This window comes from Notechis scutatus, chromosome 3, assembly GCF_049901735.1.
Source record: "Notechis scutatus isolate UNSWTSFEM ecotype Mainland chromosome 3, rNotScu1.2, whole genome shotgun sequence".
Lineage (NCBI taxonomy): Eukaryota > Metazoa > Chordata > Lepidosauria > Squamata > Elapidae > Notechis > Notechis scutatus.
In genome coordinates, this window is record NC_142011.1 from 108,336,071 (window position 1) to 108,349,255 (window position 13,185).

A 13,185-nucleotide genomic window follows, 5' to 3' on the forward strand; every position below is an offset into this window, starting at 1 on the left:
ATAGCCAATACATATCCTTGAGCTGATTTTTATGCATATTAGGAGAGAGCAACAGACTGATCTAGTAGTTGATATCAGGGGAGAGCAATTGACTGATCTAGTAGTTGAAAAGTTTTTTTACTTTAGATAATTAAAAAAATCACTTCTTGAATGATTTTCAGATCAAAATGGTGCATTGAATGCTATGATAGAGCAGTATGCTTTGGTGCCAATGCTTATATGTCTTACAACCCCTCTTATTTCCTTCTCTATGTACCATGAGTATGATCCCAAGCTTTACTACAGACGTATCTTTCCCAACATAGTTGAAGTGATGCTGTATAATGTAAAATTCAGCAGCTTGCAGTTCCCATTTGTGAAAAACATAAAATATATTTATAATAATAAAGCTATACTTTTGTGTTATAGGCTAAATATATGAAATAATATTTTTATAAGAACATAATATATGTATGAAAAATAAGTTCTTTGTATATTCCTGTTTTGTCTCCAGTGTTCTATGTTTTCAACATAATAAAAGTATTGTTGATTATTTCAAATTTTCAAAATCTTTACATCTTTAGTGGTATTAAACCATTGTATCTCTTTTATGCCCTTAATGTATTTTACATATAAGGTATATGTAAAATGTGCTAAAAATAAGTGCTCGGTATATTTCAGTTTGTCTCCAGTTTTCTATATTTTCTAAACATGGTTTTTCAGCATTTCAAATTTTCCAGAATGTTTACATCTTTTGTGGTGTATGATGCATTGTACCTGATTTCTTTCTATCCTGCCCTTAGCTATCCCATGCCAGCCGTTAAATATCCCTGTAAATGGAAACGTCAGCTGCATTCATATCCACGGGGAATTTCATTACCAGTCTAGTTGCAACTTTAAATGCAAAGAAGGCTTTCTGATCAATGGAACAGAGACCACTATGTGTGAAGCTTCTGGAGCATGGAGTACTTCAGAGCCAACCTGCCAAGGTTTGGGGCTTTCTATTTCTAGATTCTGGTGTTAGTGATGAGAACTGAGTACTATTTAGTAGATGTACAGCAAGAAGACAAGGAAGCCTTCTGAGTGATTTATCACATCCCCATTGTTACAAAATTTACGAGTTCTGACGTCAGGTTTTAAAAGCCAAGAAAGACATGTTGCAATTCTTTTAGAACCTGGAGCCTAGAAGTATACAGCATTACGCTATAGTGTTACAGATAAACAAATAGTGGGTATATTAAGTTTTGAAAAGACCCTTTTAATAGAGGAGAACTATGCTTTGAGAAGTCAATCAATTGGTGCAATAATTTTTGCTTCCAGGAAAATGTGTGGCTATCCACTGGATTAAATTAGATTTGAAAGATGTTAATTTGTGACCTGATGAATGATGAAGAAATATTACAAATTTGGGTTCATTGAGAAATTATCATGCTGGTATGAGGAAAGGCTAGGAACGTTAGGAAATGTAGTAATAATTTATAATTCCCATTTATTAAACATATAATTATATGAAAATGTATTTTGCATAGTCTTTTTACATGTTTTGCTTTTATGTATTCTATATATTCTAATTCCATCCCCATTCTTTCTTATTTATTTATTTTTAGTTAAGCAATGTCCGCCAATTCATCCACTTGAAAGAGGAATGATAGATTGTGTAAACCCAATTGGTGATTATAGTTACAACTCTACTTGCAGCTTTGCTTGTGAAGTAGGCTTTGAACTTAATGATTCCCAGCCTTTGATTTGCAACGCATCTGGTCAGTGGACTTCTCCCGTACCAACATGTCAGGGTATGGTATCTAATGGAATTGTATGGACCTTTTCTGAAATATGACGTCTAAATATGATGTTCAGTCTATTTATTCATCACTTGAGTTATGTCTGAAGATTTTTTATAAGATCCATGCAAATCAATGAGATTTAGATTAGTCATGAATAATTGCTCTCAGGAATTTCAGTAGATTTCAGTAGATATAATTCAAGTACAACGAATATTCAGTTAACCCATTTTTGTTTAGAATTATGTATGATGCATTGTATCTGATTTCTTTCTATCCTGCCCTTAGCTATCCCGTGCCAGCCATTAAATATCCCTGTAAATGGAAACGTCAGCTGCATTCATATCCACGGGGAATTTCATTACCAGTCTAGTTGCAACTTTAAATGCAAAGAAGGCTTTCTGATCAACGGAACAGAGACCACTATGTGTGAAGCTTCTGGATCATGGAGTACTTCAGAGCCAACCTGCCAAGGTTTGGGGCTTTCTATTTCTCCTCAATTCCAAGATTCTGGTGTTAGTGATGAGAATTGAGTAATATTTAGTAGATGTACAGCAAGAAGACAAGGAAGCCTTCTGAGTGATTTATCACATCCCCATTGTTACAAAATGTACTAGTTTAATGACAATGCCAATTCTGTCCACTATATTTGTAATAGCATATTTCTCCCATGCATTGGAGATAATCTGTTTTAAAAGAAAACTGTCATCCCTGGCAATTTTCAGAGTTCCAGACATCCCAGAGGGCTTCTCCCTTCCAAAAAAGATGCTTCTCATGTTACAGCATTTCAAAGGTATTCACTTTCTCAGGTTCTCATTTCATTTTACTTCTCCTCTCTGGTGAGAACATACTGGCCACTTAACTACTCTCAAAGGTCTTGTGTTTTGCACACAAATTAGGGATACTGCAAAGTTATTTTGTTCTCTTTTTATTAAGAAATATTTGTCTTTTTTTATGTCCATGACATTCATGCAATTAAGGAGGAGGAATCTGTTGTTAGGTAGCAGTTGTAGACTGGCAATCATGAATTGACTTGCTTCATCAGCCTCCCAGCATTTCCCAACCACTGAACTAGACAGAACATAATGTTATAAAAGTAATCCAAAAATTAATCCAAGCACAGACAAGGGCATACACAGATCATTCAATTTGTGATGCTTGAAGTGGTTATTTATCATTCAACATAGACCACAACTACTTCTTGATAAGTTAGAAAAAAGTGTGATAGCATCACCACTAGATGGATTTGTAGCTGACAAACCGTACTCACAAGTAGTCCTTAATGGGTCTACATCTACCTGGAAGGAAGGAAGCAGTGTGGTACCTCAAGGTTCCATCTTAAGTCCTGTACTCTTCAATATTTTCATAAATGACTTAGAGGAGGGAATATGTTCTGTACAAGTCAATTTACATACTCGTAGCCCAGCGTCGCGATTGGTTACAGTGCGCGGCGACCGGATTGGTCGGCGAGCCGCACTGATTGGCCGTTGCGAATCCCCGCGATTGGTGGAAACTAATCGAGGAGATTCAAGCGGTGTCATTGGCGCGACGCCGCAGCTGCTCGGAAATAAAAAGCCGCAGTTTTCCCCTTCAAGCTTAAGCTGTTTCAGGAGCCAATAAAGAGCTGAAACCAAGTCACTGACTCGAGCTTCCTTTCTCGACGGACACAACACTGGCGACGAGGATGGGATCAGAGAATAACCACCGAGCACGTGTCCCGAGGAAGACAAAGACCGACGAGATGGCCAGCATGACCCCACCAGCACCCTTCAACCCCGCTACCGAGGACTGGGAATCGTACACGGATAGTATTCCTGATGTTCCTCGAAAGTAGCAATTTGAAGGATGCGAACGGGCAGAAAGAAAAGGGCCGTCTTCCTCACACACTGCGGGCCCGCAGTGTTTAAGATGGCCAAAGCCCTCGCGAGCCCGAGGACGTGAAGGCGATGGACTGGGCGATCTCGAGCCACTCCTTCGGAACCACTACGCCCCGCTGTGCCCATCCTCATCCGGCGGGATGAGTTCTATCGGCGAAACCAGCGGCAGGACGAGAGCATTAGCGACTTTATAGCCGCCTTGCGAGACCTAGGGGGATGTGCGAGTTCAGGGACCTGGGCGATATCCTCCGAGACCGCGTGGTCCTAGGCCTCAGGGATCAGGCACTAAAAAGTCGACTGATGGCGAAAGGCAACATCGACCTCGGGGACGCCCTGGCCGAAGCTTCCACAGCCGAAGCCACCCGGAAGTCAGCAGCCAGACTTCGGAGGGCAGACAACGGGGACCACACTGAAAACCCGAGACAAGCCGGCGAGAAACCACCACACACACCACGGGGACCTGGACTCCGCCTCCGAGACCACGGACGAGGAGGAAGGCGTCCACCGACTACAAACAGGACGGGACCGGCGAGATCAACGGGGTCGTAAGTCGGGAACCAGTGCGCCGGTGCGGGGAAATCACCTTCGATCAGAGTGCCGTTTTATCGCGCGATCTGCGGCATTGCAACAAGAAGGGCCACATCGCCCGAGTCTGCCGACTCAAAAGACACACAGCCCCGCCGGCGAGAACCAAGCAACCGGGGCGAGACGACACCCCCGAGAACCAGAGATCGCCAAGCCGACTATCGCTGGAACCGAGACAACCGAGGACGGCGGAGCGGGAAGGCCGCCAGAGAGAAGAAACCCACCAGACGGTCACCATCGGCCATGCCGAAACCACGGATGCCCGGAAGGTCTACGTGGAGGTGAGCATCGAGGCGAGCCATGCCGGATGGAGGTAGACTCCGGATCCTACCTCTCCATGGTCGCCTGGAAAGAACTCAAGCGCCTGGTGCCGAACATCCAGAAAAGAGGACTGGAGAACCAGAAGCTGATCATCAAGGACTATCAGGGGAACCGCATCCCGTCATTGGGACCGGACAGTTCGAGGTGACTTTCAAAAACCGCACCGCGAAACTTCCCTGACTATCGTGGACCGGAACCGACCCAGCCTCTTAGGACTCCAATGGTTCGCGCCACTCGGGATCGAGGTCACGGGAGTAAACCACACCACAGAGGCCGACTGGGAGCAGCAGCTGGCGAGGACTTCCAAGAAGTATTCGACGGCACCCTAGGCAAGTACAAAGGGCCCCTATCTCTTTTAGCCTAGACCCAAATGTCGCCCCCATCGCCTAAAACCCAGACGGGTGCCTTTTGCACTCCGGAAGAAAATAGACGAGCAGATTGACAAGCTCGTCAAACAGGGGTTTTGCAGCCAATCGACCACGCCCGTGGGAGACCCCTATAGTCACCCCAGTCAAACCAGATGGGTCAGTAAGGATCTGCGGGGACTATAAGGCCACCCTCAATTGCGCCCTGCAACAAAGCGCCTACCCGTCCCAGTAGTGCAACACCTATTACACTCGCTGGGGGCAAGGTCTTTGCGAAGCTCGACCTGGCGCAAGCATATCAGCAACTGCCGGTCGATGAAGAAACCGCCGAGGCGCAAACAATAGTTACCCACCGGGAGCGTTTCGTTGTAACCGACTCCAGTTTGGAGTCAGCGTAGCCCCAGGAATTTTCAGAGCCTCATGGAGAGACTGCTGCGAGGAATCAAGGGGTGGTCCCCTATTTTGACGATGTATTGGTGTCAGCAGCCAACCAGGAGGAACTAGAGGGTCGCCTAAGGGAAGTACTAGAAAAATTCAAAGGGGCCGGGCTAAAGGTGAAGAAAGAGAAATGCCAGCTATACACAGAGCAAGTCGAGTTTCTGGGGTACCTCCTAGACCGACATGGCATCCACCCAACCGGAAGCAAGGTCAAAGCCATAAAGGAAGCCCCCACACCCAAGAACAAAACAGAGCTGCAGGCATTTCTGGGGCTGCTAAATTTTTACAATGTGTTCTTGCCCCAAAAAGCGACCGCGGCGGAGCCCTTGCATAGGCTCCTGGACAGGACGGCCAAATGGACCTGGGGAAACGGGAGGACACCGCATTCAAGAATACCAAAGACCTGCTCACCTCGGATGCCGTTCTCATTCAGTATAATGAGACCCTACCCATTGCCGTCACATGCGACGCCTCACCATTTGGCGTCGGCGCCGTCCTCAGCCATACACTCCCAGACGGAAAAGAAGCACCCATCGCTTTCTTTTCAAGAACACTCAGCAAACCCGAAAGAAACTACAGCCAATTAGATAAGGAGGCACTGGTCATCGTCGCAGCAGTAAAGAAGTTCCACGAGTACCTCTACGGCCCGATTCACCCTCATCACGGACCACAAGCCGCTGCTGGGCATCCTGGCGGGGAACAAGGCCACCGAACATCCTATCCCCCAGGATGACAAGGTGGTCTGAGTTCCTCGCCGCCCTACGACTACGGCTCACACACAGACCCGGTAAGACGATCTCCCATGCAGACGCGCGGAGCCGCTCGCCGCTTCCCGACCTAGGCGACGATCTAGCTCCCACGACGGCCACCCTCAGCATAGAGACATTGCCGGACCTACCCATAACCGCGTCAGACATTGCCCGAGAGACTAATAAAGACAAGCGTCTGGCGCGGGTATTACATTGGGTAGAAAAGGGATGGCCAGAGAAAGACAACGATGAAGCATTCAGGACATTCCGAAACCGGCAAACAGAACTGTCACTACAGAAAGGTTGTTTGCTATGGGGGACAGGGTGGTCATACCAGAAAAACTGCAAGGGAAGGTATTAAAATTATTACACGAAGGGCACCCGGGATTGTGAGGACTAAAGCTTTGGCCAGAAGCTATGCTTGGTGGCCAGGTATGGACAAGGAGATCGAGGCCTGGGTAGCCAAGTGCTCGCGCTGCCAAGAAACCAGACCAAATCCCCCGCAGCACCAATATTAGAATGGGAAACGCCCAGGGACCATGGTCGAGACTCCATATAGATTTTGCCGGGCCCACAAAAGGGAACACATTCCTCATCACGGTGGATGCTTACTCCAACTGGCTGGAGGTAAGCAACATGAAGACCACCACAACAGATGCGGTAACCAAGGTCTTAAACAAACTCTTCGCAACCCACGGTCTCCCGGATGTCATCGTGTCAGACAACGGACCCCAGTTCACCTCGCTGGAATTCGAAAGATTCCTAGCGGAACGAGGCATACGACACGCACTGACAGCGACGGCGCATCCGGCGGCCAATGGTAGGGCAGAACGGATGGTTCAATTTACAAAAAGAACCCTCCAAAAGATCGAACACGGGGACATACAAGAAAAAATAAATAAAATGCTCCTAATACAACATATCACCCCAAACACAACGACTAACAAAAGCCCGGCAGAATTACTAATGGGGAGAAAACTAAGGTCACCACTCGACAGACTACACCCCACATACAACCCGGAAAAACCCCGGACTCATCTAGCAAGCACCGGGTTTTTGCACCAGGCGACGCAGTCTATGCAAGAAACCTTACCGGAGACCCACTATGGGTACCGGCAACTATAACCCAACTGACAGGACCCCACTCCTACCGGTTACAGACAACCGACGGACAAACATGGAAACGCCACATCGATCAAATAAGATCAAGAACAAAAACACAACCGACACGCAACCAAACACAGACGACCCCGATAACACAAACCAAGAGGGGAGGAAGATACAGGGGATCAAATAGGAAATAACCAGCAATACTCACCAGTCAACAGCCAGTCCGAAGTCTCACCAGGAAGGAACAGCCAGGCCAGCTCAACCAGCCCGGAAAGACCAGGCAGGAGCGGCGAAGTCGCAGCTCGACCAACCGGGTAGACCGGGAGGGAGCTGCAACAAGAGGGCCAGCGACACCTTCCAGGGGTTCCATCGACAGGGCCAAGAGAAACAGAAGTCCCGACCGAACCGGCCGGGAACCAAACAACAACTAAGCTGCGCAAGTCAAGTAGACAAGTACGAAGCCCGCCTACCTACGGGACTACGTTACGTAGGACCGAACCAAGAGGGAGGGGTGTTCTGTACAAGTCAATTTACATACTCGTAGCCCGCGTCGCGATTGGTTAAGCGCGCGGCGACCGGATTGGTCGGCGAGCCGCACTGATTGGCCCGTTGCGAATCCCCCGCGATTGGTGGAAACTAATCGAGGAGATTCAAGCGGTGTCATTGGCACGACACGCCGCGGCTCGGAAATAAAAAGCCGCAGTTTTCCCCTTCAAGCTTAAGCTGTTTCAGGAGCCAATAAAGAGCTGAAACCAAGTCACTGACTCCGAGCTTCCTTTCTCGACGGACACAACAGAATAGAAGGAGAACTCATCAAATTTGCAGATGATACTAAGCTGGCAGGAATAGCCAACACCCTAGATGATAGGCTCGAGATCCAGATGGACCTTGACAGATGTGAACACTGCGCCCTATCTAACAAAACTAAATTCAATGTAGAGAAAAATAAAGTCCTACACTTAGGCAAGAAAATACACATACAAATTAGGTGAAACCTGGCTTAATAGCAGTAACTATGAGAGGGATCTTGGAGTCTTAGTGGACAATCAGTTAAATATGAGCCAGCAGTATGTGATGGCAGCCAAAAAAACCAGTGCAAACCTAAATTGCATTAACAGAGGGATTGAATCAAGATCCCTAATACCATTCTATAAAACCTTAGTAAGACCACACCTAGAGTACTGCATCCAGTTTTGGTCACCACACTATAAAAAAGATGTTGAGACTCTACAAAGAGTGCAGAGAAGAGCAATCAAGACAATTAGGGAACTATAGGTTAAAACATACAATGAATGTTTGCAGGAACTGGGCATGGCTAGTCTATTAAAGAGAAGGACCAGGGGTGACATGTTAGCAATACTCCTATATTTGTGGGGTTGCCGCTGCCACGGAGAAGAAGGGGTCAAGCTATTTTCCAAGGCATCCAAAGGCCAGACAAGAAACAATGGATGGAAACTGATCAAGGAGAGATTCTGATATAGCTGTGCTTTCTGAAATCTCTTATTGTATTCATTGAATGCCAAAAAACTTGGTCCCTAAGAAAAAATTAAGCTATTCCCATCCACATGCGCAAATTTGCTTATTAATTCACTTGTGCCTTTTCCTGTAATAAGGGTTTTGTGAAAGATCGAACAGTACAATTTTTGTGCACAGCTCTGGGAAAATGGACTACAATACCACCCTTCTGTGAAAGTTTATTTATTTATTTTTATTTTATTTGGTTTGTCAATTGCTTACAAGATAATAGGTATAAGTAAAAACATAGTTATGAATACATGGATACATATAAGAAAAATAAAAGAAACAATAGGACAGGGACGGTAGGCAGTCAGTGCTCAGACATCAGTAAAGATTAGAAATGAATCTTGGTCAAACAAGGGTAATTGCAGCTCATATAGCTGCAACTCAATGAGTATTTAAGCATGATTTCTTTTAAGAAAAACCCATCAGTGTCTTTATAAAATCTATGTTTTTTAATTTCAGTTATGCAGTGCCACCATTTGCAGAATCCTAGAAATGGGGAGATGGCCTGCTCTCACCCATTTGCAGAGTTTGCTTACCAATCCACCTGTCAGTTTGCATGTCAACCTGGCTTTCTCTTGACTGGAGCAAACACAACCTTCTGTTTGGCAACCAGGCATTGGAGTTCTCCATTACCAGCATGCCAGGGTAATGTTCCTTCTCCTCACCTTAATTTTTGTTGCTGTTTTCTGCAATGAAATGTAGTGTCTTTCTTCTTTTTTAAAAAACAAATTTTATTGAATTTACAATTAAAAACAAATCAACAACACATACACAAATAGAAAAGGCAGAAAAGAACAAAGGAAAAGGAAAGAAACGCGAAAAGAAAAGCAAAAGAAGGAAAGAGAAAGCAGAAAAAGTGAACAGTTAAAAACATTCTCATTTTCGACAGTTTGTAAGATCTTTTCTCTTCTAATTTTATATCATATACGCACATCTTATCCATATCTATATTTAGATTGCACTCATATAAGTTTGTCCCATTCTTTTTTACTTTATAATATATAGTCTATCTTTGGTCTAACCATTTATACCAGCAATTCCAGTTGTTATAATATATTGAAGAATCTTTATTTTTTAAGGCTAAGGTTAGTTTGTCCATTTCTGTGCAGTCAGATTTTCTGGATGATCATCTGTTCAGTAGGTATGTGAGGTAATTTCCAGCACTGAGCAAATGTTAGTCTGACCGCTGTTAAGATATGTATTGTTATATATTTCACGTTTTTAGGTAGCTGTTTGTGAAAAATCCCTAACAGGAAGGACTCTGGTTTATATTCAATCTGTTCTTTTGTTATCTCTTCTAGCCACCTTCTAACTCTTTGCCAGTATTTCTGGGTTTCCTTACATGACCACCACATATGAAAAAAGGTTCCATCTATACTTTTACATTTCCAACATTTTGGACTCGTGTTGGGGTGCATCTTCGCTAACCTCGAAGGAGGAAGGTGCCATCTGTAAAACATTTTGTAAGCGTTTTCTTTATAAGCTGCGGATTTGGTGATTTTATTGTTTCTGATCCAAATCTTTTCCCATTCTGTTAACGTGATACTCCGTCCAACATTCCTACTCCAAGCTATCATGTTCCCTTTGACAGTCTCTTCTTCTAATTCTACTTCCAGTAGGTAGTTATAGAATTTAGTTATATATTTTTTATTTGATCCTAGTAAAATTTTACCTAAGTGCTGAAGTTTGTTATTAATTCCAAAATCTTTATTATCTTGTTTATATCTACTATGGATTTGGAGATATACCCACTGATCGATTTTAAATCCCCGCTCTTGTAGTTCTTGTCGTGTTTTCAATTTTCCTTGTTCATCTAATAAGTCTTTATATTTGATCATTTTTGTAATGTCCAAATTGTTAGGGTGAACCATCGCCTCCATTGTCAATAGCCAAATCGGTACTTTTAAATAGTGTTTTTTTCCGTACATTTTTCCAATTGGTTAATAGTGAATCCCTAATTAAGTGTCTATGAAAATATGACTGATTGGGTTTCCCCACTTCCCATAAGAAGGCGTGCCAACCTCTCTGCAAGTCGTGGCCTTCTAATAATAGCATTCTTTTGTTAAGTAAGTTCACCCAATCTTTTAGCCATAATAAAGCAGCTGCCGTATAGTATAGTTCCCAATTTGGAAGTGCTAATCCCCCTCTACTTTTCAAATCCTGTAATTCCTTTATGTTAATTCTAGATTTCTTTCCTTGCCAAATGAATTAGAGTATTATCTTATTAAGTTCTTCAAAAAAAAATTCTGCAATTTAATTGGAATTGTCTGAAATAGGTATAAGAATTTTGGTAAAATATTCATTTTGATAGAAGCAATCCTGCCCAATAGTGAAAGTTGCAACCTACTCCATGATTCTAAATCTTTCTTTACTTGTTGCAACAATTTATCATAGTTATTCTCTTTGAGTGTCTTACATTGTGGTGTTAACCATATTCCTAAATATTTAACTTTCTTTGTTACCTGTACTCCCATACTTACCTCTAATTCCTTTTTCTGGTCTTCTGTTAAGTTTTTGGTCATTAATTTTGTTTTTTTTCTATTGATTTTAAGTCCCGCTACTGCACCAAATTGTTCTAGTTCTTTTATCAATTTATATCCTTTTTCTATTGGTTCCTCCAAAAAGAAAACCATATCATCGGCAAACACTTGCAATTTATATTCTTCTGTTTTAATCTTCAATCCTTTGATTTCGGGATTTTGCCTAATACGTGTTAAGAGTGTTTCTAAAGCAAATATAAAGAGAAGAGGTGAAAGAGGGCAACCCTGTCTAACTCCTTTTTCTATTTTTATTGGACCTGTGTGTTCCCCATTTATTAAGATATTGGCCTGCTGTGTATCGTAAATTGTTGTTATGATATTTTCAAATTTGGTGCCTAAATTCATATTATAAATTTTTGGGATTAAGAAATGCCAATTTAAGTTGTCGAATGCCTTTTCTGCATCTAAAAACATAAGTGCGGATTGTTTCTCAGGGTGGGCTTCATAAAATTCCAAAACATCTATTACAGTTCTTAAATTATTCTTTATCTGTCTAGTCGGGAGGAATCCATTTTGGTCTTCATGTATGTACGGGTTTAAAACTTGTTTTAGTCTATTGGCTATAATGGAGGAGAATATTTTATAATCGGTGTTTAGGAGTGAAATTAGTCTGTAGTTGTTAATATATCTGTGGTCAGATTCCTCCTTCGGGATCAGCGAAATCAGTGCTCCCCTCCACGAGTCTGGCATCTTAGCTGGCAGTAATACCTCATTAAACACTTCCATCATCAGTGGTCCAATTAATTCCGCGATAGCCTTATATAATTCTGCCGGGATCCCATCTGGCCCTGGGGTTTTATTATTCCCTTGATTCTCTATTGCTGATTTCAATTCGGACCATGTAATATCTTTATTTAATAATTCTATCCATTCATCTCCAATTACTTTGTCTTTCATTTCCTCTAAGTAATTTCTTATTTTATCCTCAGTGACTTCTTCTTTTTTATATAACTTTTCAAAATATTTGTGAATGATGTCTTTTTTCTTTTCTATCTCGTTATAAGTCGCCCTTCTCGTCTATTAATTGGTATATCAATCTCTTTTCTTTCTTTTTTTTAAGTTTATAAGATAGCCATCTTCCTGGTTTATTTGCATATTCAAAATAAATTTGTTTAGTCATTTTCAAATTTATTTCCATTTTTTCTTGTTCCATTAAGTTCACTTTATGTTTGGTATATATAAAATGTGCTAAAAATAAGTGCTCTGTATATTTCAGTTTGTCTCCAGTTTTCTATATTTTCTAAACATGGTTTTTCAGCATTTCAAATTTTCCAGAATGTTTACAACTTTTGTGGTGTATGATGCATTGTACCTGATTTCTTTCTATCCTGCCCTTAGCTATCCCGTGCCAGCCGTTAAATATCCCTGTAAATGGAAATGTCAGCTGCATTCATATCCACGGGGAATTTCATTACCAGTCTAGTTGCAACTTTAAATGCAAAGAAGGCTTTCTGATCAACGGAACAGAGACCACTACGTGTGAAGCTTCTGGAGCATGGAGTACTTCAGAGCCAACCTGCCAAGGTTTGCTTTCTATGTCTCCTCTATTCCAAGATTCTGGTGTTAGTGATGAGAATTGAGTAATATTTAGTAGATGTACAGCAAGAAGACAAGGAAGCCTTCTGACTGATTTATCACATACCCATTGTTACAAAATGTACTAGCTTAATGACAATGCCCATTCTGTCCACTATATTTGTAATAGCATATTTCTCCCATGCATTGGAGATAATCTGTTTTAAAAGAAAACTGTCATCCCTGGCAATTTTCAGAGTTCCAGACATCCCAGAGGGCTTCTCCCTTCCAAAAAAGATGCTTCTCATGTTACAGCATTTCAAAGGTATTCACTTTCTCAGGTTCTCATTTCATTTTACTACTCCTCTCTGGTGAGAACATACTGGCCACTTAACTACTCT

The 13,185-nt window shown here is 42.5% G+C and overlaps 1 protein-coding gene across 5 annotated transcripts in view; it reads left to right on the forward strand.

The window, feature by feature from the left end:
• The window catches only part of LOC113424974 (P-selectin-like), a 44,054-nt gene that overhangs the window by 15,817 nt on the left and 15,052 nt on the right, over window positions 1-13,185 (forward strand). For 3 of the 5 annotated variants that reach the window (XM_087960917.1, XM_087960919.1, XM_087960921.1), the window contains exons 9-11: window positions 783-968; window positions 1,587-1,772; window positions 12,608-12,793. In XM_087960917.1, the coding sequence (XP_087817043.1) occupies window positions 783-968; window positions 1,587-1,772; window positions 12,608-12,793 (558 nt within the window). Of the gene's footprint in view, window positions 1-782; window positions 969-1,586; window positions 1,773-2,048; window positions 2,235-12,607; window positions 12,794-13,185 lie in introns of all 5 variants that reach the window. The other 2 variants (XM_087960918.1, XM_087960920.1) reach the window with 1 other exon arrangement.